This window comes from Phytophthora ramorum, assembly GCF_020800215.1.
Source record: "Phytophthora ramorum isolate Pr-102 chromosome Unknown Phyram_PR-102_s0001, whole genome shotgun sequence".
NCBI classification, from domain to species: Eukaryota; Oomycota; class Peronosporomycetes; order Peronosporales; family Peronosporaceae; genus Phytophthora; species Phytophthora ramorum.
In genome coordinates this window covers 1,212,082-1,239,700 of record NW_027150647.1, presented here as the reverse complement: position 1 = coordinate 1,239,700, position 27,619 = coordinate 1,212,082, and the positions used below count along the sequence as shown (strand labels likewise).

Genomic DNA, 27,619 nt, shown 5'->3' with positions numbered 1-27,619 from the left:
GCAGTATTCATAAATGAGTTGCATCTTAACCCAGTGCATACGCCCTGATGTATTCAACATAGAGTAACCTGTTCGGGGAATTCACTGCTGCTTTCTCTACGCGCAGAAGCTCATAGACATCCAAAGGGTTTCTTTCAGCCGCCAGCCAAAGTTTGAGCTGCTCCTTCAGTAATTTCGTGGCGATATCCTTCGTACTTGGGACCTTCTCCGCTGCTATTAGTACCCTGGACAGCTTTTTCTCGCCGAGCTCCTTCGTCAGCATTGTAAGCAGATTTACCTTGAATTCAGGGTCTACCTTGTTGAAAAAGGCGATGTAGTTCGTCCAAATAGTGTAAAGTGGGTTTGCAAACAACTTCAACCCCGTTGTCTGAAGGTTGAGCATCTTGAAAACGTACATCGGGGGCTTTACGGCCATATACCATTCCCGCAACAGCTCCGTTTCCAATCGTGTAGCAAGGCTCGCTGTTTGCGGGTAGGTGCTCGCCATTCCATCTACAAGCACCTTCGCCAAATTATAGTCATCGTAGTACTTCCTCAATGTCGCAATCGTTGTCAGCTTCGTTCCGTAGTGAATCTTGCGGAAATCGTCCGTGTACTTCACCCAAGCACTGAACAACGGACTGTTCAAAAGCGTCAGACCAACTTCGTCCAGTCCTAGCAGTTTGAAGACATCAAGTGGCTCCTTCCTCTCTGTCAGCCAAAGCTTCGTCTGCTCCGCTTGAACTCGCGTCGCGATACCTTTCGTGCTCGGGACCTTCTCCGCCGCGATAAGCATCTGCACCAGAGTTGCCTCCTCATCCTTGTAGCGTTTCTTGAGTGCTGAGAACAAGGTCGTCTTACTCTCCGGGTTCGCCATGTTGAAATCGTCCATGTATTTGGCCCACGTGACCACTTGAGGCTGCGCAAAGAGGCCAGCGCCCGCCTCGTCGAGCTTCAGTAGCGCGAACACTTTGTCCGGCGTTTCCCCAGCCACAAGCCACCGCTGGACCAGCTCAGTCTGCACTCGCTTGGCGAAACCCGCCGTTGTCGGCACCTTCTTCGCCGCTTCAATCATCTTGGCCAGAGCTTCGTCTCCGTAATGGGCCGTGAGTGTCGCGATCAAACTTGCCTTATTGGTAGGGTTCTTGCTGTTGAAGCGCTTCATGTAGCTGATCCAAGCGTTCAACTGCGGACTGCCGAGAATATCGTCGGCTGCATTGTCAAGTGCTAACAACTTGAAGACGCCATCGGTGGACGTCCCTTTCTGGAGCAAGTCGTCGAGTTTATCGGCCTTGGGGATGCTGACCCCCCTCTCCTCGTCATGTTTGTTGTTCGCGGCCTTGTGAATCCACAAGCGCCTTTTGGTAGGATTATCCTGCCAGCCATCTATGAGAGAACGAGTGGGGGCTTGGGTGTCTGGCGTGGCCATGTTTGCTTCTGTGGGTGTCGAGGCAGCATCACTGTTTTCAAGGAGTACGGCGACAGCCAGGAGAATGACACAGGTGAGGCGCATGTTGGCACTTGGTGGACGTTTGCGAACTGGGCCATCGACAGTTGATGACGAAGTGGTGCCTAGACCACGACTTCGATGAAGCGAATTGTGGGAGCCTGTGAAAACGATGCTCTGCGTCGGTGGGATAAATGAGTTGATGGGAAGAGGTACAAGCGATGTTCTACTATAATAACAACGTGCCCAGCAATCGACAGCCATCCGTGTACTGTACCGCCAACAAAAATAGATCATGCGCTGAAAGGCAATTTCTGTTGAATACATATGCACCTTTGTCAGTGTTGCCAATATTAAGGAGAGTGCTTTTAAGCTTGAACAGCACATTGGTTTGCTCGACAATATTCCATGGGTATACTCAGGCCTCTTACAAGTAGGCATTCTGCCTGAAATGCCAAGTTTAGGCTCGGGGTCGAACGTCAAATCGACACCTCAAACAGCACACAATGGAAATCCGACTGAACGGCAAATTAGGCAGATGGATTAATGTTGTTTTAGTATGAACGGATTTTGCACGATTGTGAAGCCTAACTGACAGCTCGATTTTACTAATGCGAAATGACTGCGCTGGCGAGAGGAACTACGCAAAATAACTGCCTCGCTTGAAGCTGGCCCTCCAGTGCATACTTGCTCAATGAGCCTCGGTGGGAGCTTTTCACCCCTTTGAGGGTACTGAAATCACCTTCAACAGTGTGTGTGCCGGGAGGAATCGAAACCAAGCCGAGCACCGCGTTGGAAAACCTGACAGCAAGGCGAAGACGCTTGACAAACTGGATGCCCAGGTGGTACAGGCCGCTGATACCCCCGATGCCGACGCGATCGCCGAGCTTGATGTCCAACTCCTTGAACGGCGTGCACGGTGGTGCCGGCGCACAACAGCGGTGCGACCACGTCCGACAAAATGTTATCAGGGATCTTGAAGGTGTACATATGCATGACGCGGATGCAGTCGGCGTAGCCTCCGTACGCGATGGTGCCGTCCGTATTGCAGTACCTGGGGTTATATGTGCCCACACGGTGGAGGCAGTAGATGTCCGTGCCATTAGTGTACTCCTTGCAGGGATCGTCCTGGAACTAATTGAGGAACACCCACGTCGATGGCCACGCGATCGCCCACCTTTAGTTCCTTGCCCTGCTCGCCGGCCATCGTCGTCTCGCCGACAATCTCCTGACCCATCACTCACAGATACATGGGATACCCACAGCCACGCTTTCGATAGATGAAGCCATGCTTCCCAAAACTTACAACATTATAAAGCACCGTTAATATCGTTAGTTCAATCGAAACACAAAGATATGTCCAGTTGTGCGCACCTCACCGCGTCGTGGAACATTATGCCCAAGAAGCGGGTATACGAGCGAAACTCCGCGCACACATTCTGCGAGGCGACCACGCATTCGTCGCTCGTCTTCTGCGGTTTTGAGTAGCTCCAGTATCGCCCGATGCATGTATTAATACTTCTTTTTAACAAGGCACCTTTGAAATCACCAATTAGGTGTTTGGTACTTTCTTGTAGCACAATGCCTAGTTGTAAGAGGCCTGGGTATACTGCTACAGTCGTCGGACAGCTGAACACGTTGTCTATCTTTTTGGTGGAGACGTTTACCCGTTCACTGGATGGGGAGAAGCTCCGTATACATGCACACGTACCAACGCTGAGCATCATGTTCCGCAGGCACACCTAGGAAATAGCGCGAAGGATTTTGCGGTGCCTACCGGCCACGCAGCTCAAGCGGTAAGCCTCGAGCTTTTTCGGAGTGCAGTTGCGGGAGTTCCATGATTCAGGTTGTTGTACTGTAGTACAAACTGCTACTACGTGTACTATAGTACTATAAAATACCAATAATGTATATATTAATAGTTTTTTTAGCATAGGGTTGAAGCCCTCAAATGGACGCTATCAGAGCTTATTCCTAGCTGGGGCTCTGCTAAGACGGTAGAAAGCTGCACTATAGCTCTTGTACAGTAGCATGCTCAAATCATCCGCCGCTGCCCCCTCCGCACCGAGCCAATAGAAGACCTCTACTGGGTCTTCCTTTGCTGATAGCCAACGGCGGAGTCGGGCACTCTGTAGGTCCGAAGCAAGCCTCTTGGTGCGCGGAACATTCCACGCCGCAACGAGGAGCTTTGACAGCTCTCGCTTATCGTAGACATTCGCCAATTCCGTTAGCAGTGTTACATCCTTCTTGGGGTTCAGATCGCTAAAGTAGACCATGAACCGAGCCCAAGTGTTGAAAAGTGGACTTGTCAGCAGCTTATCCCCCGTCTGGGCAAGCCTCAGCAGCTTAAAGACATGTTCTGGAGCAAATTTCCTGATGTACCACTCCCGCACGAACTCCGTTTCCAATCGTGTCGACATGTCCAATGTACTCGAAGACTTGCCAGCCGCAACAATCATATTTGCAAGAACATCATCTCTGTAGTACTTCCTCAATGTCGCAATCGTTGTCAGCTTCGTTCCGTAGTGAATCTTGCGGAAATCGTCCGTGTACTTCACCCAAGCACTGAACAACGGACTGTTCAAAAGCGTCAGACCAACTTCGTCCAGTCCTAGCAGTTTGAAGACATCAAGTGGCTCCTTTCCCTCTGTCAGCCAAAGCTTCGTCTGCTCCGCTTGAACTCGCGTCGCGATACCTTTCGTGCTCGGGACCTTCTCCGCCGCGATAAGCATCTGCACCAGAGTTGCCTCCTCATCCTTGTAGCGTTTCTTGAGTGCTGAGAACAAGGTCGTCTTACTCTCCGGGTTCGCCATGTTGAAATCGTCCATGTATTTGGCCCACGTGACCACTTGAGGCTGCGCAAAGAGGCCAGCGCCCGCCTCGTCGAGCTTCAGTAGCGCGAACACTTTGTCCGGCGTTTCCCCAGCCACAAGCCACCGCTGGACCAGCTCAGTCTGCACTCGCTTGGCGAAACCCGCCGTTGTCGGCACCTTCTTCGCCGCTTCAATCATCTTGGCCAGAGCTTCGTCTCCGTAATGGGCCGTGAGTGTCGCGATCAAACTTGCCTTATTGGTAGGGTTCTTGCTGTTGAAGCGCTTCATGTAGCTGATCCAAGCGTTCAACTGCGGACTGCCGAGAATATCGTCGGCTGCATTGTCAAGTGCTAACAACTTGAAGACGCCATCGGTGGACGTCCCTTTCTGGAGCAAGTCGTCGAGTTTATCGGCCTTGGGGATGCTGACCCCCCTCTCCTCGTCATGTTTGTTGTTCGCGGCCTTGTGAATCCACAAGCGCCTTTTGGTAGGATTATCCTGCCAGCCATCTATGAGAGAACGAGTGGGGGCTTGGGTGTCTGGCGTGGCCATGTTTGCTTCTGTGGGTGTCGAGGCAGCATCACTGTTTTCAAGGAGTACGGCGACAGCCAGGAGAATGACACAGGTGAGGCGCATGTTGGCACTTGGTGGACGTTTGCGAACTGGGCCATCGACAGTTGATGACGAAGTGGTGCCTAGACCACGACTTCGATGAAGCGAATTGTGGGAGCCTGTGAAAACGATGCTCTGCGTCGGTGGGATAAATGAGTTGATGGGAAGAGGTACAAGCGATGTTCTACTATAATAACAACGTGCCCAGCAATCGACAGCCATCCGTGTACTGTACCGCCAACAAAAATAGATCATGCGCTGAAAGGCAATTTCTGTTGAATACATATGCACCTTTGTCAGTGTTGCCAATATTAAGGAGAGTGCTTTTAAGCTTGAACAGCACATTGGTTTGCTCGACAATATTCCATGGGTATACTCAGGCCTCTTACAAGTAGGCATTCTGCCTGAAATGCCAAGTTTAGGCTCGGGGTCGAACGTCAAATCGACACCTCAAACAGCACACAATGGAAATCCGACTGAACGGCAAATTAGGCAGATGGATTAATGTTGTTTTAGTATGAACGGATTTTGCACGATTGTGAAGCCTAACTGACAGCTCGATTTTACTAATGCGAAATGACTGCGCTGGCGAGAGGAACTACGCAAAATAACTGCCTCGCTTGAAGCTGGCCCTCCAGTGCATACTTGCTCAATGAGCCTCGGTGGGAGCTTTTCACCCCTTTGAGGGTACAGAAATCACCTTCAACAGTGTGTGTGCCGGGAGGAATCGAAACCAAGCCGAGCACCGCGTTGGAAAACCTGACAGCAAGGCGAAGACGCTTGACAAACTGGATGCCCAGGTGGTACAGGCCGCTGATACCCCCGATGCCGACGCGATCGCCGAGCTTGATGTCCAACTCCTTGAACGGCGTGCACGGTGGTGCCGGCGCACAACAGCGGTGCGACCACGTCCGACAAAATGTTATCAGGGATCTTGAAGGTGTACATATGCATGACGCGGATGCAGTCGGCGTAGCCTCCGTACGCGATGGTGCCGTCCGTATTGCAGTACCTGGGGTTATATGTGCCCACACGGTGGAGGCAGTAGATGTCCGTGCCATTAGTGTACTCCTTGCAGGGATCGTCCTGGAACTAATTGAGGAACACCCACGTCGATGGCCACGCGATCGCCCACCTTTAGTTCCTTGCCCTGCTCGCCGGCCATCGTCGTCTCGCCGACAATCTCCTGACCCATCACTCACAGATACATGGGATACCCACAGCCACGCTTTCGATAGATGAAGCCATGCTTCCCAAAACTTACAACATTATAAAGCACCGTTAATATCGTTAGTTCAATCGAAACACAAAGATATGTCCAGTTGTGCGCACCTCACCGCGTCGTGGAACATTATGCCCAAGAAGCGGGTATACGAGCGAAACTCCGCGCACACATTCTGCGAGGCGACCACGCATTCGTCGCTCGTCTTCTGCGGTTTTGAGTAGCTCCAGTATCGCCCGATGCATGTATTAATACTTCTTTTTAACAAGGCACCTTTGAAATCACCAATTAGGTGTTTGGTACTTTCTTGTAGCACAATGCCTAGTTGTAAGAGGCCTGGGTATACTGCTACAGTCGTCGGACAGCTGAACACGTTGTCTATCTTTTTGGTGGAGACGTTTACCCGTTCACTGGATGGGGAGAAGCTCCGTATACATGCACACGTACCAACGCTGAGCATCATGTTCCGCAGGCACACCTAGGAAATAGCGCGAAGGATTTTGCGGTGCCTACCGGCCACGCAGCTCAAGCGGTAAGCCTCGAGCTTTTTCGGAGTGCAGTTGCGGGAGTTCCATGATTCAGGTTGTTGTACTGTAGTACAAACTGCTACTACGTGTACTATAGTACTATAAAATACCAATAATGTATATATTAATAGTTTTTTTAGCATAGGGTTGAAGCCCTCAAATGGACGCTATCAGAGCTTATTCCTAGCTGGGGCTCTGCTAAGACGGTAGAAAGCTGCACTATAGCTCTTGTACAGTAGCATGCTCAAATCATCCGCCGCTGCCCCCTCCGCACCGAGCCAATAGAAGACCTCTACTGGGTCTTCCTTTGCTGATAGCCAACGGCGGAGTCGGGCACTCTGTAGGTCCGAAGCAAGCCTCTTGGTGCGCGGAACATTCCACGCCGCAACGAGGAGCTTTGACAGCTCTCGCTTATCGTAGACATTCGCCAATTCCGTTAGCAGTGTTACATCCTTCTTGGGGTTCAGATCGCTAAAGTAGACCATGAACCGAGCCCAAGTGTTGAAAAGTGGACTTGTCAGCAGCTTATCCCCCGTCTGGGCAAGCCTCAGCAGCTTAAAGACATGTTCTGGAGCAAATTTCCTGATGTACCACTCCCGCACGAACTCCGTTTCCAATCGTGTCGACATGTCCAATGTACTCGAAGACTTGCCAGCCGCAACAATCATATTTGCAAGAACATCATCTCTGTAGTACTTCCTCAATGTCGCAATCGTTGTCAGCTTCGTTCCGTAGTGAATCTTGCGGAAATCGTCCGTGTACTTCACCCAAGCACTGAACAACGGACTGTTCAAAAGCGTCAGACCAACTTCGTCCAGTCCTAGCAGTTTGAAGACATCAAGTGGCTCCTTCCTCTCTGTCAGCCAAAGCTTCGTCTGCTCCGCTTGAACTCGCGTCGCGATACCTTTCGTGCTCGGGACCTTCTCCGCCGCGATAAGCATCTGCACCAGAGTTGCCTCCTCATCCTTGTAGCGTTTCTTGAGTGCTGAGAACAAGGTCGTCTTACTCTCCGGGTTCGCCATGTTGAAATCGTCCATGTATTTGGCCCACGTGACCACTTGAGGCTGCGCAAAGAGGCCAGCGCCCGCCTCGTCGAGCTTCAGTAGCGCGAACACTTTGTCCGGCGTTTCCCCAGCCACAAGCCACCGCTGGACCAGCTCAGTCTGCACTCGCTTGGCGAAACCCGCCGTTGTCGGCACCTTCTTCGCCGCTTCAATCATCTTGGCCAGAGCTTCGTCTCCGTAATGGGCCGTGAGTGTCGCGATCAAACTTGCCTTATTGGTAGGGTTCTTGCTGTTGAAGCGCTTCATGTAGCTGATCCAAGCGTTCAACTGCGGACTGCCGAGAATATCGTCGGCTGCATTGTCAAGTGCTAACAACTTGAAGACGCCATCGGTGGACGTCCCTTTCTGGAGCAAGTCGTCGAGTTTATCGGCCTTGGGGATGCTGACCCCCCTCTCCTCGTCATGTTTGTTGTTCGCGGCCTTGTGAATCCACAAGCGCCTTTTGGTAGGATTATCCTGCCAGCCATCTATGAGAGAACGAGTGGGGGCTTGGGTGTCTGGCGTGGCCATGTTTGCTTCTGTGGGTGTCGAGGCAGCATCACTGTTTTCAAGGAGTACGGCGACAGCCAGGAGAATGACACAGGTGAGGCGCATACAGGCGCCTGACGCCGTTGGAGCGCTGTGGGGTGGGAAACAAACAAGGAACTGATCCTATCGTAGAAATCGGTTTACGAACGTCACAGTCAGCTGCTGGGCCTGGTATCACTGGATGGTGATGCTACCGTATGTAAACGTCGACTGCACTGCACAAGTATTCTTTTTAAATTAAAATTAATAACGCTTACTCAGAAAAAACTTGGCAATCGGGTCTGCAATCATTACTCAGAGAGTGAAGACTCCAGCGGGCAGGTTAACAAAGCTTTCGTCGGCAATGTTACCAAATTGTGAGAGTATTTCCTAGCCAAAATGCCCAACAAACTGACAAACCTCTCGGTAGTGATATACCGTTTTTATTCCTGTATAAGGGTATTCCCATCGCTGAGTTTGTGCATGAGTTAAAGCTTGACCGGGACTCTCAAGTATGAAAATCTCAATGAATTTCCACTTACTCAAGTATTAAAAACTCAATAACTCTCCACTTACTCAGCAGCGAAAGATTCCCTCAGCCTGTTGGCTGCAACAATTTTGAGCGAGCAAACGCTCCAAACATGTCCAGCCAGACTGAGGTGCGAAGGTTCACATGCAGCATCATGCCGGAGGAGGTGCTGTCAACCATCTCCAACATCTGACTGCTGACCAGCGTTGACGCTATCCACTACATACCATTATTAATAAGTAGAGCGTGCACATATTTGGCTGAGTGCAATACCTCTTATAGCGGGGGGGGGGGGGGGGGGGGGGGTTCGTTAGTCATTGCTAACTATAGCCTCTTGTATCGCTTGGAGGGTCGAAGCCCGAGATCGCTGGGGGCATTTAAAGCCCGGGAAATATTTGTCTAGGCCGGGTGATTCGGCATGGCACGCATGGAAGCACGAGGGTCACCAAGTCCTCTCACCGCGGTGGAGAACAGGTACACAGGAGGGCCACTAAGTCCTCTGTGCTTTGGTGCTTGAACGGAAACGCGAGGCTGTCTGTGCCTTGGCAGCGATATCTTGAGCGCGAAGGGTCGTCGCGCCTTGGTGTTGATCTTGAAAACGCGCAGGGGTCACCAGGCCAAACACGCCTAGGCTGATTCTTGTGTGGCAAACGCCAGGCAGGTAGCCGACACCGCGCCCGGCGCACAGAGCTCTCCCTGAACTTGTGCCCCTTGGCGCTAATTGCGAATCTTATAGCCTGGAGACAGGCTGCAATAATATGTACCTGGGCAATTATTGTCCAGAAACGACCAGCAGAATGATTTTGACGAAGTCGCTGTAATCACTCCAAGAAGTGGGTTTCGCCTCGCAGATCGTGACCTACACTTTTTTGCTGGTGCCGCTGCATGTAGCCCAAGCAGTGCTTGAAGCACCACGTCGGTCACTTGAGCCACCAGAGAGAGAGAGAGAGAGAGAGAGAGAGAGCGCCACGATGATCTTGAAGTTGACATGGCTACAATCTTTTCAATCGAAACTGAAGCAGTCGTGGCGTCGTAAAATGGGGGAAAAGACGGATCTCGGTCTTCTTCTCGCCTTGCACCACATCGGCCCGCACTCCAACTGCAATGCCAACAGCAAAGCGTTTGCTTACCTTACCGCCACGGCTTGGATCCGTACGATCCAACGACCCCGCGCAAACCGATGCGCGCCACACCATCCTCACTCTACGCTAAACTGCAACACACGGTTCTCCTTTTCTTTCCCTCTGCGAGTCAGGTCAGGCCCAGTTCAGCTTTGCGTCGCCACAGGACAAGACTGGCACAGGACAAGACTGGCACAGGACGAGCAGGACCCAAGACAGCACAAAAGCGCTTTTAGTCCTCCGCCAGAACCTAAAAAGTCGACACAAACACGGTAGCCCTCCTCCAAGTTGCGCGTTGCGTGCGTCGTGCAGATTACGCGCCCAAATACGAGACAGTGAGTCATGATGTACTCGCCGGAGCTGTCGATGGCGCTGGCCCACCGCCAGCGCCGTCGAGCCAGCACGAGCGCCCGGAAGCGCTCGCTCACGGACGGAGCCCCCCACGGGGTCAGCAGCGGCCCCAGCGCCAGCGGCTCCGGTCGACAGAGCATCTCCCGCAAGAGCAGCGGCTTCGACAATGAGTTCGTGGAGGAGCCGCAGCTACCCCCGGCCGTCAAGTACCTGGAGCAGGTGGCGCTCGAGCTGTCGGTGACCAAGAAGCACGCAGACGTGCGGTACGTCATGACGGTGCGGCACAGCGAGCTCAACGCGGCGTGGCGGCTCGCGCGGTCCTTCGACGAGTACCGCAAGCTGCAGCAGCGGCTGCTCAAGCGGCTGCAGCACGGTCACTTCTGCGACGCCGACTGTCCGTGGCTCTACGGCTTCCTCAAGAGCTACTTCCCCAAGAAGCTTGTGTTCACCTTCTCGAGCGCGCGCGTCGTGGAACAGCGCAAGCAGACGCTCGAGCGGTTCTTCGCGGCCCTGTACGGCTTCCTCACGGACCGCAAGAACTTCTGCTGCTCGGTCGTCATGACGGTCTTCGCGGACGAGCTGGTCGAGTTCATCTACGGAGACGCGCTGAAGCAGTACGGACTCGAGAACCCGGTGAAGTCGACGCAGCTCGAGCCTGAAGAGAGGATGGCGCTGCTGAGAATGAGCGGCGGGTACAGCTCCAAGTGGGACGACCCGGCGACGCCGCACAAGCTGGAGCTTATTGAACAGGAGCCGGCGCCGCAGTATAGCAGACATTCTTCGCTCACCAACTCGTTCAGGAGCTCCATGACGGACGACGACATCGTCAACGACCTCAATAGCGGTAACTGCGGGATCTGCGGCTCGTCGCTGTGTGGCGTTGCGTACGGTAGCTCGACGTCGTCGACGCTTACGCCTTCGAGCTCGTCGGAGGAAGACAGCAACCGCTCGGTGAACAGTTCGGCCTCCAGTACAGGAGCTGCCGGACTACCGCTTTCTCGAAGCAGCAGCCACAACGACAGCGCCGTATTCACTCCTCCCTGGCTGGGAACCCGCAAAACTTCCGGCAATTCAGGCAGTGCCAACAGCTTTGGCGGCGCTAGACGCAGCAGCAGCAGTGCGAGCCGCCGACGAGCTTCGACGTACTACTTATCGACGCTGACCTGCGGCCACCAGTTCCACGACGAGTGCATCGTGCCTAAACTGAACGAGTCACTCCATTGCCCGACCTGTGGACGTCTCCAAACCAACGACTAAGTCGTATGCCAAGTATGAGCCACGTAAATCGGGACAACGGGTGACGGAGCCAGCGACCATGTCCATAGCCGTATATTAGACCCCGTTAGCAATGCGTACAGATCTTTTGCCCTCTCGGTGTTCATTTCGGGGTGCGAGGCTTTCGAGCTCACTTCCTGCGGTGCAGGTACCACGTAGCGTCGCCCCAAGCTTCCTGCGTGACTGTGAGCTGCCTCAGCTCGACGAAGTTTTGCGTGTCCGGCAGCTTGTGGGTAGCCGTGATGACGATAGCGCCAGCCTTGCAGCACTGCGCGAGTTTCCTCGCCAACGCGTACATCAATCGCTCCCCAAAGCACGTCGAGTTGAGGAACACGAGGTCGATGTTCGCCGGCCAGTCCACAGCCAAGGCGTCTCCCTGTGTGAATGAAATCCGCGTTCGTTTCTTCTGCAGCGACAGGGAAAAGTTTGGCTTGATGATACTTTCCCATCGTTGCAGCACTTCGTGGGAGATGGCGTGGAGCCCTTCGAGCACCTCGATGCCGTAGCAAGCGTCGAAGTCGTGCAAAAGTGCTGCGGCGAAGACGGCTTTACCGCTGCCAGACCCAATGTCCAGGAAGACGCCTCCGGGCTTGATCAACACGTGGTGCCAACGCTTTAGCACGTCGACCACCACTTTGAACGGCACGAAGGCAATCTCCCCGTACACGAGGCTCATGGAGATAAACTCTCGCTCGCGACGTTCCTCTCGAGAAGTTTTCTTGGCAACTTGAAGTGGGTGCTCTTGGTACAGCGTCTCGAAGATCTGAGTCAGGGAGGCCATCGTCTCCTCTGACAATGCCGACACTACGACCGAAGGACTCGACGGCGCCGATGGGCCGTCATCGTCTTCGAAGTCGCTATCACTTCGCTCTTCGACACGGTCTTCAGGCGCCAAATGGTGCGTGTCGCTCTTCTCTGAAATACTCAAGTCGATATCGCTGACGTCCTGCATCGGAGCTGTTTGCAATGCTGGAAGATCCAAACTGCGACGCTTGACGAGAGTCGACAGCAGTGAACGGCCCGGGCAACGCGCGACAAGACAAGGCTGAAGGCAGGTGGGTTGACTCTCAACTTGTCACCATTGCCGTGGCTGATCGAGCACAAGCAGAGGGTCTATCCTTACGGGATGTGAAAACCTTCGTGGGGTGACGTGGTCCGTTTCAATGGTGAAAGCACAGCTTTATTTTTGCGTCGTGTCGATACTTGTTGGGGCCCCGTCGTAGGTTTCAGAGGTTCCACTGAGGGATGCAGCCTACTCGAACGCTACACCTGGCCGGAAGTATTATCGCACTAAATGGAGAGTCGAGGCTCGCTCCGTCAACTGCACCAGCAGCTCGGGGACTTCTCCTTGCCTGCATCCACAAGAACGACCAGCGGAGGAGGCAATAAAACTCATGGTCTGAGCTGGCATCTACCGGACAAGCGTGCTCCTCCGCCGTTACCGTCACTTCCACCGTGGGCAACAAGCTCGAACCAGTCAATGGTACACCGAGCTAACAGTCGTGAGGAGAGCGTAGACTACGATCAAGGAACGCTGCAAAGTGTACCCCCACCGGGAGGCTGGAGAAAACCTCGCTCGTACTTCATGGCGATGAAGCAACTTCCCCCCAAGTTGGTCGATGCCGACCAGCACCAACGATACCAAGAGAACGATGACCCTACGCAGGAACCTCTGCAACGCGAGATGGAAAACCAGCAATTGGAACCCGAGCTTGCATCGCCTAGAAACCCCAATCCGAGTCAAAACGCTAGCGTGAAGAAGGCCGCAAGCCTACAATTGGAGATTAGCGCTTCAATTGATACTGCACAGAAGGCAAGCTTGCACGAAGAAGACGATGACCCGACAAGCAGTGGAAGCGGTAGTGAAACGAACCAGCAAGAAGAGCGGTCTCCTCTTCACCGATCTCCACTTCGTGGTCAATTCTTTCGGCCGTGGAAGAAGGGCTCAAAGATGCAAGGTGGCCATGACGATGACAGTATTAGCTCTGGGGGTTGGTCGCCACCAGCATCGAACAAGTGGAAGGAGCGTGCGATCATGGACCCATTTGCTAAGCGACGAGCAAGAGTTACGAGTGTCCAGCCCCCGCCTAAGGTCCAATCCCCTCCGGACCCTCCTCCGCGTGAGTTAACCAGGGCTCAGTCACCTCCAGATCGTGTGAGGAGTCCTCCTACACCTGCTGCCTCAACATCACCACGAATGAAAGCTCCCGAGCACCCTCAGTTGAACCCTTTACGTTTGTCGTCAGCAGATATAAGACGAGCTGCTGCACGTCACCACCCCGTGACGCCTGTATCAACCCCAAGTTCTCCACCGCCTCTTCCTTTGCATTCTGCTCGAGGGAGGATATCTCGAGACACATCTCGCGAAAGTTTGGGTCATTCTGGAGGCTTACAAAACGATCCGGAACCTGCTGGGCTTGCTGCGCTTCGTCGTGTGCGGCATGCGAAGGAGACTGGGTCAGCGCATAATGGTAAAAAGCACCCGAAGCGGTCGACGGTTGACGCATTGAACGATATTAAGCGCAAACGAGAAGCCCGTCGTGCGCTTCAAGCCGAAGAAAAGCGTCGCGTGCAAAAGGAGCTGCGTGAGCATGGCGATGACGCAGGTTACAAGTTCCGGCGTCTGATTCAACAGTACCGGGACGCTCTTCCGCTCAACCAGCAGCAACAGCAGCCTCAGCAATTGCCTCCACTCTCTTTGAGTTCATCGATTCGGCCACCACCAACTCCAACGATACTGGTGAATGCTGCAGACGCGCCGAGGCTCTCGGTATTTATTCGCAAGCGTCCTTTAGCCAAGAAAGAACTCAAAGCAAAGGGGTATGACATCATCTCTTGCCTGTTTGCCTCGGAAGATCAAGACAGCAAGAGCGACGAGAACTCGTTATTCCGCCGCGAACTGGTATGCCACGAGCCGAAGCTCCGCGTAGACTGTTCCGAGACTCTGGAGAACCACGAGTTCCGTTTTGACGGCGTTTTCGACGAGTGGCAGGAGAATAGCAAGGTCTACGATGCCACCGTGGGGCCCATGGTGCCGTATTTGGTCTCCGAAGCCACAGCTACGGGCGACACAACCAGTCTCACCGTATTTGCGTACGGTCAAACTGGTTCAGGCAAGACGTACACGATGAAGTCCATTTATCGCCAAGCTGCGCTGGATCTGTTTCAGCAGCTTGATGAGATGAGGGAGTCTGCAAGTCGTCGCAGTCTGCGAATAACAGTGGGCGTGAGCTTCTACGAGATCTACATGAACAGCGTGAACGACCTGCTCAACGGACGGTCGCGCGTGCAGCTTATGGAGGACGGGGACGGCGCCGTACAGCTGCCTGGTCTCAAGGAGTTGCCTGCTAGTAGCGCCGATGAGCTGCTTGAACTCGTCCAGCTTGGAGAACAAGCGCGAGCAACCAGTGCCAACGCTGTGCATGACGATTCATCTCGTTCGCACGCGTTGCTGCGGGTCACATTGTATGCTGAAGGCAAGACCAACGGGCCTGCGTTGGCAAGGCTCTCCATGGTTGATCTCGCAGGCAGCGAGCGCGCAAGCGATACCCAGAGCGACAAAAAGAGCACGCGGATGGAAGGCGCAGAGATCAACAAAAGTCTACTGGCCCTCAAGGAATGCATTCGTGCACTGGATCGTGGTGCAACGCATATTCCGTTCCGACAAAGCAAGCTCACGCAGCTTCTCCGTGATAGCTTCCTCTCGCAGAACTCGAAGACCATCATGATCGCTACAGTCTCGCCTTGTTCAGATAGCTGCAACCACACACTCAACACGCTGCGGTACGCTGATCGCCTCAAGGAAATTGGTGCAGCTAGTTAAATTGACAATTTGGTAACTTGTAGTCTTCGTAAATGTCACCAAAAAAACTTAAAACAGTTCATCAGCCACCAAAATAGTTCTTGATATTCTGGTCCTTTTCGGCTTGCTCGCCGGCGTCCATGCTTCAATGCCTTCACCATCAGCACTAGGCAATGCAGGAAACACCGGCAACACCAACAAGTCGACCGCTCGAGGAGCACGACTGAATCCCCTTCCATCCATTCCAGTGCAATGTTTGACTCCAATCGAAGGCAAATTATCCACGGTTAGATTTTAGACTGCGCCTATGGCCAGGAGTGCCTTAACTTACCATTATTCTGCTTGGATGTGTCAGGATGCCGATTTGTCTGCTCGAAATGTGACGCATCGACTACCCGAAGCGTTTGAGGAGATCGTTGGTAAGTCCACGCAGATCTTGAAGAAAAAGGTATCTGCTCAAGCCAGCTACAGTGCACTCGGTGGCTGGAATTTATCAGCAGACGCGCAGGTGGGAGGCGGGGGCTCCGTTTCCAGCGCACAGCATTCCATGTCCACGCAGTACAATCGAGGGTATGCGCTGTATCGATTGCAGCAGTACGCACAAGCGGCCGAGGACTTTTTGGCGTGTTCCCGTAGTGATCCGGACCGAGCGGCTCCAGCATTTTACAATCGAGGTTGCGCCTTGTACAAACTGGGTAGACACGCTGAAGCCGTCCGGGCCTTGACGAAAGCACTGAAGTTAGACTCGAAAAACCCTCTCTTTGTTGAAAGTCGGGCGCGAGTACTCAAGGAAATGGGCAAGTTTGAAGAAGCCATTCACGACTACACCTGGCTCGACACCCTACGCCACCACCCAACAGCTTCGTTGTCCAACGACCCGAGTCAATCAATGCTGCTGGAGGTTGTGTGCACCCCGCAACAATCCACAAATCTCAATACAACTTCGTCAGCGGCTTCCTTGGCATATGAAGCCCAAGAGAGCAGTGCCAAGGCTTGGCTCGAGGAATTTCTCAAACAGGACCCAGGAAGAACGCGCAGCACTCCGGATGTGATCGAGGCAGCACGATTAGCTCGTTGCTGGAACTTCTTCCGGGGTATGCGAGTCGCGATGATCGAACGATGCATGCGTGACGCCACGTACTACCGTTTTGAAAGTGACCTGGTCGTCGTAGAGCAAGGCAAGGCCTCGGCGAGTTTTCATGTGGTACTGGATGCCGTGGCATCGCTAGTGAAGGCCGTCACGTTTCAGGGATCGAGTTCGCGCGAGCTTAGCACGCTTTACCAAGGCGATACCATTGGCCTTGAGCCGTCGAGTGCTACAAACGTTGATGGTCAGCTGGTTATACTTCGGCACCGAGCACAACGGCAGCTCATGCTGCGTTCTCGGACTGGGTCAACGACTTCTCCACTCCTCGCTTCGATTCGATCTCTGGGAGGATTTCAAGCGAACAGCTTCAATGCAGTCGGAGCTGTCGCTCGAGCTGCTCGAGGCACGCTTCGTCCAAAAGAAACAGCAACGTTCTCGTGCTTGGGCGAAGTCAGCTGCATGCTGCTGGACGTGGACGTGTACTTGAACATTTTGCGCGAGGATGAAGAACGCTTGCTGGAAGAGCGACTGCAATTCCTGCACCGTTGCCACGCTTTCGGCACTTGCTCCGACAAAACGCTGGCAGCTCTAGCCGCCGTGTCTGGATCGAAGTTGGTCGACCCGGACAAGGACGCGCTGAAAACGGGTGAGGTGGTCAAGCAGCTCTACGTCATCAAGAAGGGCGTCTGCCACGTGATGAAGACCATCACCGTCCCACATTCATCGCACGCAAAGTCTCATCGGGCTTCGGCACTTGCATCAAGTAAACTCACGGGCAGCAAGTCGGAAGACGCGCTCACGTCTCAGTCCGCTGATGGCTCCTGGGTGCTGGATAACGGCTGGATGCTCACGAACCCTCGTCTCGTCAGCAACGCGCAGGCCTTAGCTGCTGCGAGGCTGCAGCATTCGGAAGAAGTGACGGTGGCGGTTCTAGCCAGCGGCCAGCTCTTCGGCGAGTTGAGTGTGCTCCAACCCGGTCAGCATTCTCCAGTCACCGTGCGGACACAAACCCTCGTGGAACTGCTGGTGTTCGAGGAGGAAGACTTGAGCCAACTCCGCGTGCAGTACATGAGCGGCACCATGAACGCGTTGCAGGAGTCGTTGCTGTTCCACAACCCGCCGCAGCAGAAGCTCGCCCAGTTGCGCTGCGATTTGACACTTTGGAGTCGCGAGAAGCGCAGCGTTCTCGAAGAGCTCTTCCCTCCAGGGTCTCCAGTGACAAAGTCCCCGCCCAAGAAGACGGTAAAGACAAAAAAACCAGTCAAACCAGAGCTGCCAGCTACAGCATCAACCCCAGCGCTGTCGACACCCGAGACGGTGCAACGACCTCTTACGTCCCCCACAAACAGGAAACGCAGTGCACAGAAGGCTGAAGTGAAAAATACTCGACGGAGCATGATTTATTGACAATAGTTTTGGATGGCTTTCTCTCAGTGATTGCAAGTTGACAACATGGTTGTTCAGGTCTCAAAGATTAATATCAGTTGATCATTGAGAAAGCCTTTGCTGGCTACACATGTATTCCTACTGCTTCGTTTGTGATTTGGTTCCCAGTCAACAAGAAAATCGTCCACAGTATCGGCCCGAGCACCGCGCTCCCGAAAGAGCTCGATGACCCCCCAGGCCTAATTAACGGATCTCAAACTTTAATTAATCATAGGGAAACACGTGGGGCAAAACATCCACTTGACAACTCGAAGAACTTTGCTGCTGCTTGGCCAATGGCGAACTGAGCTCTTCATCAAATGGCTCGAATTTTGGCTGGAGCAGCGATGTCGAACTTCTTACGCTTTCTTACGGGTCTTTTTACGTAAAATATGTGCGAGATTATGCCACCGATATTCATGTAATATTTGTATTGCAGGGAATATGCCACCGAATATCCATGTTTGATTTGTGTGCCGCCTGGATCATCGGAATGTTGTCTAAATATCAAATGCCTCCTACAAACGTCAAGTGATCGACAAATTCGCTAAATATCGACAAACGAGCGGCTCGCATGAGCCGCAGCCCCCACGTTTGTGAGACCTCAGGACGACACACAGCACCTCCTTCAGCACCATGATCTCCACCATCGCCAAGGGCTTCGCTGCACAGGCCAAGCGCTCCATGAGCACCGTCCGCTACGCGGAGTTCGGCCACCCGCTCAGCGTCCTCAAGTAGGTTCTGGTCGTCGCATAATTGCAGCTACAAGCGACTCTAACGGTCTTTCTGATGGTGCAGGACGGAGGCCGACGACAAGGAGGCGGCGCCCGCCAAGGGCCAGGTGGCGCTCAAGTTCCTGGCCGCGCCTATCAACGTGGCCGACCTGTCGCAGATTCAGGGAGCCTACGCGCTCAAGCCCAAGTTCCCGGCAGTGGCCGGCAACGAGGGCGTGGCCGTCGTCACGGCCGTGGGCGCTGGCGTCACCAACATCAAGGTGAACGACCGCGTGATCCCCACGGCCCCGGGCTTCGGTGCGTGCTGCACGCAGTGAATTGCCGACCTTTAAAGTTACTAAAGGGTGGTGGATATTGTTGTTTTTCTTTTGCAGGCACGTGGCGTAGCAAGGCGGTGGCCGACAGCGCCGACGTGATGAAGATTTCGGAAAAGATCAAGGTTGAGGACGCGGCCACACTGGCCGTGAACCCGGCCACGGCCTACCGCATGCTGGCCGACTTCACGACGCTCAGCAAGGGCGACGTGGTGATCCAGAACGGTGCCAACAGCGCCGTGGGCCAGGCCGTGATTCAGCTGGCCGCTCTGCGCGGTATCAAGACCATCAACATCATCCGCGACGACGGCGACTACGACGATACCTTGGAGCACCTCAAGAGCCTCGGCGCCACTATCGTGTGCACGGCTGACTACGTGGGCTCGGCCAAGTTCAAGGAGCTGATCTCGGACCTGCCGGCACCCAAGCTCTCCCTCAACTGCGTGGGCGGCAGGACGAGCCTCGAGATGGCCAAGGTGCTCGCTAAGAAGGGCGTGCAGGTCACGTACGGCGGCATGGGTAAGGAACCCGTGGCCGTGGGCACGGGCGCACTTGTCTTCCATGACATTACGCTCAAGGGCTTCTGGCTCAGCCAGTGGGTCCAGGACTCGACGGTCGAGGAGCGTGCCGCCATGCTGACGGAGCTCGCGGGTCTCGTAGAGGCCGGCAAGCTGCGCACCTGGATTCAGACATATAAGTTCGCGGACTTCGACGACGCCCTGCTCGCCGCCGTCAACCGCACGACGAAGCGCAAGATCGTCATGCTCATGGAGTAAATCGAGCACCGCTAGTTGCTTGTTTGGTGTCGTACGTCGGGGACAGGAAAGTTAGCTGGAAGCGACTGCGGACATAAAGAGAGGAAGACGCACGAGGGAAGCCCACAATCAAAACAATGAATGGCAGACCTGAACACGAGAAAACCAATGCGGGAAATGGATAAATGTGCAGTCCGTTTTAACGTCCGCTGCTGTCAAAAGCCGACACATACACTACTTGCATCGCCTCCATCTAATTTCTATCCTGTCTACTGGTAGAGCAGCGTGAAATGGTCATCCGACGTGGCCGAGCCTGCTTTCTCCTTGGCCAGCAGCCGCGGCAGATCATGTTGCACTTCCTGCGCGTCCACCATCACCTTGTCCTTCGTGAAGAGCTGCAGTGCTCGACTCAGCGCGTCGACGGCCTCGTACATTCCAACCAAGTCTCGGCCGGGCTTGTACCCCTTGGCCAGCAGCAGGTGAGTGTGTGGCCACTGCTCCACCTTGATCAAGTGCAGCAGCGCGGCCAGCCACGGATCTTTAACCTCCCAGGCCGGGTCAGCCACGACCAGTTTGGCCACATCCACTTGCTCGTCGGCCGCTGAGTCTCCGTTCAGGCCACTGTAGAATACGTTGAGGCCGCCGTCCTTAGCGTACGGTAAATGCAGGGCCGCCACGATCGTGAGCGTCTGGACGTTGGCCCGACTGATAGCGGAGACCAGCGCGTCGGCCACCTCCCAGCGCTGTGTGACCGTCAGCTCGGCCGTGTTCACAGTAATCAGCGCCGCCTGTCCGTCCGGATAGCGGTGAATCTGCACGAAGCGGCCACATTCGGCCGAAAGCAGAGTATCAACTGTGGCCTGGGGCTCTGGAGCCGCTCGGACGCCGTCGATTTTCGCGAAGTGCAGTGCATCTGAGCGGGAAAAAAGGGTATGAGTGGAAAGAGGAGGGAGGGGTCGACACGATGCAGTTGGAGAGAGGGGGGAACGCACGCTTGCCGGCGCGGGAGAAGTCGTCGAAGGCCAGGAACACGCGGCCAGAGAGGAGATGATCGGCCATCGTGACCGAAAACGAGTTTTGATTTGCGTCGTACTTTACTGGGGGAGAGCAGTTGAAGTGCCAGTCGAGTGAGTTCTTCACTGTGCTTTCAATGGTCGGACGAATCTTCTTCCAGTGACGCAACGAGTGGATCAAAAACTGGCAATGCCAACGGTGGCGATGATATCAACACAATACACAACTTCAAACTCGACAGGCAGCGAGTCGAGCGAATCGAAATTGAGCATCGTGAATATTGGGAGGGGCTGTCCTGAATTCCAGATCGCGCTCGACGGCACAGCATCTGGAAGCACCACCCTGCTCCGATCGTTCATGCTCATGAAAGACATCGGGTATGCCTACGTGGAGCTCCACTTAGTAGAATTTGGCTGCCCGCCCGCCCGAAGTCTATGTGAAGGATGGCATGCTAAACCTCTCTTCAAACTATCCCAGTCGACGGAGTTATGACGGCGTTATGACGGGCCCAGTTCTTTTGCATCGAGTTTTACCGCAATGAAGGAACCCGTACCACCAGAGACGTCGATCTCACTGTGGAGACCTTTTATGCCACGAAACTTGTCCACGCAAGCGAAATATTGGACTATGTTTTGCTCATGCTACCGTCCAATGGAGCACAGCTCGCCCAGACTTGCGGCTATTGAGATTGAAAACGCGCGCTGGTGTAGTGGGCGAGCAAGTGTATATCCCTCGGCGCCCGCTCGGAAACAGCAAGCGATTGTAGACGACTACCCTAGCAACGCTGCGTTGATAAGTCTCAGTTCCAGCTCATGTGGAACAACAGATTACTCCTACAACGGTGACACACAAAGTGGACCCCCCAGCTCTCCTGTTTTTCGTACTCGGACCACGAGTTGTGGCACTGCATCACTGCGGCAATATGTGTGCTGGTATCAACTTTTGACGGTATTGAAGATGGTTCGAGCCCGACAGCCAATGCCCGTCATGCTCGCCCGGTGTTACCTCGAACATCTTGTTTGAAGCTAATCACTTTAGCCTCTGGCTTTGTTAGCAATGCTAACTTACCACCGACAAGGTAGATTTCACACTGAAATACCGGCTTTTGACTTGTTTTCTGTCAATCGTAGGTAATGACGACGTGCAAAAGGAATGTTTGACTTGGCATTTCGTTACGGTAATTCATTGTACGCACTATAATCTAACTAACTAATCAAGTTCTCCCACTGGAACAACAGTAGATAGAAACCGCCTCGATCAAGACGAGTCCGAAGACGTCATAGAGAAGTCGCTGCCAGAGCGATACAAGGCTTGCCTCTTCGGAATCATCGTTTGGTTCCGAGCAACTTGCAACGCACTCACGTCGAGCGCGTCCTTGATGCAGACCGGGCAGAACGTGACCTTGCGCTTCTCGTACTTGAGATCGGGCTCCATAAAGGTCAGCAGTTTGCGCACACGACACGATCGACACACAGCATTGAAGCACAGCTTGCACGATCCACGAGTCGTGCTGAGCTTGCCGATTCGACTGTTGCTAACCGGAACTGAGCAACTCACGCACTTGTCGTCGTTGCGCTTGGTTCCCATCTGCTTCTTCTGGGCGTTGCGGTGCTGCATGATCCACGCCAGCTTCTTCATTTCGCCGCAATGCGCGTAGTCCGTGCATGACAAGAGCATCGAGGCAACCGGGTGCAACAGCAGCGACTTGAGCACTGGGCCACCCGGGTCGCACGCCCCAGTCGCGTACATCCCAACCGCGAGGTCTCGGTCCTGACGGAAGAATGCACACAGGTGGCAGTTGCCACGGACGAGGCTAGGCAATTCAGGGGCTTGCGGTAGTGCAATCGAGTGCTGAATGTGGTAACCAATCTGCTCTCCGTCCTTCATCCGAAGAATGCCCGTGGCCTCCATGTAGACGAAATCGCGGTTCTTGACCAGGTTCGTCGAGCGTAGCGGCAAATCGAGCTGCATCCACTTGAGCACGATCGACTGCAGCGGGTCCTCGGCTGTCGGCTTGACGATGGTATCCAGCACCGAGGCACTGCTAATGTCATCGATGTAGGACGCCTTCAGCCGCATGAGCTCCAGCGTGGGGCTAATCACGCCGAACATGACGTCCTCCAATTTGCCGGGGATGGAGCCCTCGCAGAGAACGATCGGCATGTTGGACGCTTCCTGTTCCGCGCCTCGAGCCACCTTTGCGGACTGCCGGTCGCTTTTTTCCTTGGTATCCCTCTCCGAGTACAGACGCACATCGTCCTTGGTCTTGAAGAGTTTCCATCGGCTCGAGTCCACCTGACGGTTTTCGTTGGCGGTGTAGTCTCGGTAGCGCGGAAGGTGTTCGTCGATGAAGGTCGTCACGAGAGACTGGAGCTCCGCCTTGTCGGCCACCGACAATTCCAAGTTGGGGAAGAGGTTTGGGACGAACCGGTCTTTCGCCATCGCTAATCGAGTTGAGTTGAGCTCCGACTGCAAATGTGAAAGTGAACTATGAAAAGGGTAGTCGAACTGTTTGGTCAGGCCACGGCCACACAAGCGCCAGGTCAGGCTTCCGCCAATCCAATGCTCTAAGTGCGTACAAGTGCAGTCGCAGGCTCGGGATTGTGCTTGGATTTGAGATCGCAGGCTGCAAGCATCTGTACGATGCAAACCATCACCGTCGGAAGGCGTAGGAAATACAATGATTTCGTGATTGATGAGTCCACAAGGGCCTCCACACAGCGCTGACTCGCTCTTTCAACGCAGGTCCCCCATTTACAACTGTACTTGGTGGTTCTGGTTCCCCGTACGATGCCAGTACAAGTCGCGCGTTGGCTGTTGCGTCGAGATTTTCGGTCTGTTGTTTCTGCTGATTCTTGTCCAAGATCGAGCTGGCTTTCAGTGCATCGCGCTTGAGCTGGTGGCGTGCGAGCTCGAGATGGTGAAAAACGATGCAGTGGTTTCTCCGGATTGGGAAATGCCAGCTCTCTGGCGCCGCAGATTGCTTACATCTTTGCGCAGATTAGTCAGTGGTAAACACGGTATTGTACACTTGCGTCGCAGCAAGCTGAAGGCTATCTATATTCCAGCGTGTGGCTCTAAATCGCCGGTAGACGACACAGTCACGTCAATGAAAGTTTGACTCTGATCTCTGCTGTTTAGTGTCCAAGCAGCTGAAATATGGAAATCCTGGATTTTTTAACATCTCAATCCCGTGTTGAGCGGCGTTGCATTGCGCACTGACACCGACGTACGGCGTTTACGCGGCAAACTATAATAGTGCGTACACAGGGTGCATGTAGGCCGCGTCGTTTCGAGCCGTCAATAGGAGCTGCGCAACGCCAACAATCCCGATCTGGTAAAGGTTCGACTAGTTACAGAGCTGTCAGTGTCAGTTTTCTGGGAGGCGGGTATTTTTACAGGACTCCATGAGTCTCGCTCGGGGATGTGTTGCTTTGAGCATTACTCCATTCGAAGATCTTTTGCATTTCTCGAAATGCTGTTCTGGTCAATGTACCAAGACTTCAAAGCAAGTTCAATTCTGTTACTGTACTCGTTCCAGAGGAATCGCAAAGATCAACACCATCGCCATGCTATCATGTTTGTTGTACAGCATACACAATTCTCAACTGTGAAGCAAGATCGACCTTCCTCTGAACTCCCACATTTGAGTATGTTGATCTGTTATTTTGCTTCCTTTTGCAGTTAGAATATGTTTGGTATCGAATCTGTCTGATGGAAGCACAACCGGTGTTGCAGGTTTTCCAAGAAGCCCCAAGACATCAAATAGTTGTTTGTGTTTTGCGTGGGTGCTTATGCGTGCCAGGTGTCTGGAATATAATGATATCGCGTCTACAGACTTGCAGTTCTTTGGTGCTGATGATGAACCTCATTGTCGCTTGCCAAATGACGATTCGGAATGTCCCACCTCGTGAAAGCATCGAGTGTAGGTGTGTTTCAATCAACCAGCCTCGAAGGGAAGAATACCGTCGGATGCGAGAAAGTCGCGTTTATCGAGACGCTTGTAGCTTTTGCTGGGATGCCAGTACGAAGCAGTCGGTATCAAAACGTGACAGTGAAGCAGGCTGTTCTCGCACAGGCGGTCATTATTTAATAACCCCAAGTCGAGCTGCGAATTCAGTTCACGAGTGGCAAGCACAATGAAGCAAGATAAACATACTTCGAAGGGGGTCATCCCAGGTTCAACTCAGTTGCAACTGCTTCCACTTAGCACCTTCAAATTCATATTGAGTTTATTACCGTAACATCTTCACTTTGGGGGCGCAGCACATAGCCGCTTGAAATCCCAATGACGTATTTGTCTGCAATTCATAACCTTGTTCCTCCCTCGCAAATCCAAGTTGGATAGTAAATAATTGACGACTTCGTAAGACGTCAGGGCAGGAGATTCAGGTAGCGCTTGGAGTCTAATGATCCCCACTCATCGTCGCGGTCGGAGCTCGATGGTGAGCTTACTCCCGTCGAGCCACTGCTCCATGGCGTCGGTTCATACAGCCTGGTGTCCGTATGCTCCCCGCACGCGACAACGCGCGAGCTCGTTCGTGCTGCTTCGTCCAGACAGTAGGTGCAAAACCACAGCTTCTTGGGGACTAAACCACCAACTCGAGACACGAACCCCAGCTCGATCTTCAACCTGCACTTTGTGCACAGTCCGCGTTTGCAGAGAGAGCAAGCTCCGATCCCGTTGGCAAATATCCCGGGCCGTTGTCCACACCCGATACACTTGGGGTCTCCGCGGATGAACGTGGAGTTGGGGCCCGTGTCGCGAGTCCTCAATAACCACGCAAGCTTCTTCAGACGAGCGCAGTGGACCTGTTTCCTAGAAGAAATGAGCGCCGTTGCACAGTACTTCGTGGCAATAGCTCGAGAGATGTGCCCTCCCGAATTCACCGACGCTCGTGCAAAAACGTCAACCAGGCTGTGGTTGCGCTGCCTGTACAGCGCGCAAACCGACATGGTCCCGCGAACATTGTCGCCAACCTTGGGCGTCTGCGGGAAATGCACCGAGTGGAGGAGATGGTAGCCGACCAATTCGCCGTCGCTCAATTTAGTGAAACCCGTCGCCTCCATGTAAACGAAGTCGCGTTTGTGCATGATGGAGCGAATGATGGGGGGCTGGTAGCCTTCGACCCACTTGACAGTGAGGGACTGGAACGGGGCGGTCGCTGAAGGACTTTCAATCGTCGCCAGCACAGCTCCGTTGGCCAGTTGATCTCCTGCGTAGAAGTACTTGAGGCGCATCGCATCGACCGTCAGGGCCATGAGGCCGTACATGGCGTCGTCCAGCGAGCCTTCCATGTGGCCCACCGCTAGAAGTGCGGGCAGGTCGGCCATATCGGGAGGCTCCTGTTGGTTGACGAAGCCTGGGTCGTCAACGGGGTTTGACCCTTTAGCTCCCGCTTGCTCCGAGAAGACCTTCACATTGTCGCGCTGCAGAGTGAGTTTCCAGCGCTTGTTGTCGATGTGCTCGTGGTCTTCATGCAGGTATCGCTCGTAGCTCTCGACCTGGTGCTGAACGAAAACGTGAACGAGCTCCTTCAAGTACGCGGCGTCTCCATGTGACAACGAGAGCGGGCGGAAGGGACTCGCCCCACTTGCCATCGTGATGACCGACCCGCGCTCGATCCGTCCGAAGCTGGTGTGTGTCGAACGAACGCGGATAGCTGGCGAGTGTGTTGCTCCATGCACCGCAGCCGTGTCACCATTTTCCATGGAGATTGGGAGCAGCAATGCCCGCGCGGAATCATGGTCTCACCAGCAGATCCCGTGGAGACTGCGCGGTTCCCGTCGGGAACCTCGAGTCGGTTCAAGCTTGAGGCAAACGCCTTGATCCTTTGCTCGAAAGCAACTGGGCCCCAACGCCGCTGCTCTGCTTGTCATGCGTACACCGTACATGGATATCCACCTTCATGCGTGCTCTCCTAGCCTTGCAGGACGCGCATATCGCAGCGGGTGATCTTGAAGTCCTCACTTTTACTCAGACGGAGGGACCAATACAGCTCACAACGTCACGGAGTGACTTGTTTACCGATGGTTCCCGTCTTGCCAGTATCCCAACGTAACATCCATTTCAAAGAATTTTAGGTGGCTACGCTTCAAAGCGCCTTGCAAAGTTTCACGAGCTCAAGGCGCTTGGACGAAGCTGTACGACGTTCGGGTCGGACGCAGTTAATCCCTCGAGGTGTGCGGTCAGACGGTGCCGGCGGGTTGGGCGGCGCTCTTCGATGACTCCGAATTCTTCGCAAGCAAGAGCACGGGCGTCCAGATTCATGGCGGCGGCGGCGCAGGGCTGGCAGAAGCGCATCTTGTGCTTGGCCAAGCCACCAGTCCACGAAATAAAGCGCAGCGATTTCTTGACCTTACAGGCAGGACACATCGGCCGCGAACAGAGCGCACACGAGTCGCTTCTGCTCAGTAGAGAAGTGCTCTCACCGCAGGTGGAGCAGACGCCGCGCAATTGTCGGCTACCGGAGCTTGAACTGCTGCTGCTGCATGTACTGGTCGTTGAAGTGGAGCGCGCTCGGCCAGACACCGTCCACGCGAGCTTCTTCGCGAGCGCACAGTCCACCAGGTTCTGCGCGGATATCAGCGCCGTGGCGCCGTACTTGACAGCAATCGCCGGCGCAACATGACCGCCGGGGTTCGCTGTCGTCTTGGTGAACACCTCCACCACGCCGTCACTCTGCTGCTTGTAGAACGCGCACACCGCCATGTGCGCCCTTATATTCCCGTTCATCGCTTTCGCACCTGGGAACGTTACCGAGTGCATGACATGATAGCCCACTCGCTCACCGCCTGCGAGCTCTATGCTCCCCGTAGCCTCCATGAACACAAAGTCTCGGTTCTTGACAATCGGCCGGAAGATGTACGGGTGGTCACCTTCGAACCACTTGAGCGTATGCGAGCGAAACGGGTCGATCGGCGTCGGCCTCTCTAGCGTCGCTAGCACTGCACAACCTGCGAACTTGTCGCCTACGTACGAGGACTTCAGGCGCATGGAGTCCGCGGTCGGGTTCAAGACCCCATACATGACGTCGTTCA

The 27,619-nt window shown here is 54.1% G+C and overlaps 10 protein-coding genes across 10 annotated transcripts; 4 read left to right on the top strand and 6 right to left on the bottom strand.

The window, feature by feature from the left end:
- Positions 1-25: 25 nt before the first annotated feature.
- On the bottom strand, positions 26-1,867 carry KRP23_208 (RxLR effector protein PSR2; the record flags this gene model as incomplete). Its single annotated transcript, XM_067896013.1, has 1 exon — positions 26-1,867. One exon carries the CDS (start codon positions 1,865-1,867, stop codon positions 26-28), a length of 1,842 nt encoding a protein of 613 aa, XP_067750763.1.
- A 1,520-nt stretch (positions 1,868-3,387) lies between these two features.
- KRP23_207 (RxLR effector protein PSR2) lies at positions 3,388-5,250 on the bottom strand (the record flags this gene model as incomplete). The annotated part of the gene is made up of 1 exon (XM_067896012.1): positions 3,388-5,250. One exon carries the CDS (start codon positions 5,248-5,250, stop codon positions 3,388-3,390), a length of 1,863 nt encoding a protein of 620 aa, XP_067750762.1.
- Positions 5,251-6,770: 1,520 nt separating this feature from the next.
- On the bottom strand, positions 6,771-8,258 carry KRP23_206 (RxLR effector protein PSR2; the record flags this gene model as incomplete). The annotated part of the gene is made up of 1 exon (XM_067896009.1): positions 6,771-8,258. One exon carries the CDS (start codon positions 8,256-8,258, stop codon positions 6,771-6,773), a length of 1,488 nt encoding a protein of 495 aa, XP_067750761.1.
- Positions 8,259-10,163: 1,905 nt separating this feature from the next.
- Positions 10,164-11,429, top strand: KRP23_205 (uncharacterized protein; the record flags this gene model as incomplete). Its single annotated transcript, XM_067886540.1, has 1 exon — positions 10,164-11,429. One exon carries the CDS (start codon positions 10,164-10,166, stop codon positions 11,427-11,429), a length of 1,266 nt encoding a protein of 421 aa, XP_067750760.1.
- Positions 11,430-11,577: 148 nt separating this feature from the next.
- Positions 11,578-12,399, bottom strand: KRP23_204 (Histone-lysine N-methyltransferase, H3 lysine-79 specific; the record flags this gene model as incomplete). The annotated part of the gene is made up of 1 exon (XM_067886529.1): positions 11,578-12,399. The coding sequence occupies one exon, from the start codon at positions 12,397-12,399 to the stop codon at positions 11,578-11,580; it is 822 nt and encodes a 273-aa protein (XP_067750759.1).
- A 528-nt stretch (positions 12,400-12,927) lies between these two features.
- On the top strand, positions 12,928-15,270 carry KRP23_203 (Kinesin-like protein KIF2C; the record flags this gene model as incomplete). The annotated part of the gene is made up of 1 exon (XM_067886518.1): positions 12,928-15,270. One exon carries the CDS (start codon positions 12,928-12,930, stop codon positions 15,268-15,270), a length of 2,343 nt encoding a protein of 780 aa, XP_067750758.1.
- A 127-nt stretch (positions 15,271-15,397) lies between these two features.
- Positions 15,398-17,743, top strand: KRP23_202 (uncharacterized protein; the record flags this gene model as incomplete). Its single annotated transcript, XM_067886507.1, has 2 exons — positions 15,398-15,535; positions 15,605-17,743. The coding sequence occupies 2 exons, from the start codon at positions 15,398-15,400 to the stop codon at positions 17,741-17,743; spliced, it is 2,277 nt and encodes a 758-aa protein (XP_067750757.1).
- A 654-nt stretch (positions 17,744-18,397) lies between these two features.
- On the top strand, positions 18,398-19,585 carry KRP23_201 (Enoyl-[acyl-carrier-protein] reductase, mitochondrial; the record flags this gene model as incomplete). Its single annotated transcript, XM_067886496.1, has 3 exons — positions 18,398-18,495; positions 18,560-18,792; positions 18,870-19,585. 3 exons carry the CDS (start codon positions 18,398-18,400, stop codon positions 19,583-19,585), a joined length of 1,047 nt encoding a protein of 348 aa, XP_067750756.1.
- A 248-nt stretch (positions 19,586-19,833) lies between these two features.
- On the bottom strand, positions 19,834-20,623 carry KRP23_200 (uncharacterized protein; the record flags this gene model as incomplete). The annotated part of the gene is made up of 2 exons (XM_067886485.1): positions 19,834-20,477; positions 20,557-20,623. The coding sequence occupies 2 exons, from the start codon at positions 20,621-20,623 to the stop codon at positions 19,834-19,836; spliced, it is 711 nt and encodes a 236-aa protein (XP_067750755.1).
- Positions 20,624-26,693: 6,070 nt separating this feature from the next.
- Positions 26,694-27,314, bottom strand: KRP23_199 (uncharacterized protein; the record flags this gene model as incomplete). Its single annotated transcript, XM_067886472.1, has 1 exon — positions 26,694-27,314. The coding sequence occupies one exon, from the start codon at positions 27,312-27,314 to the stop codon at positions 26,694-26,696; it is 621 nt and encodes a 206-aa protein (XP_067750754.1).
- Positions 27,315-27,619: the final 305 nt, after the last annotated feature.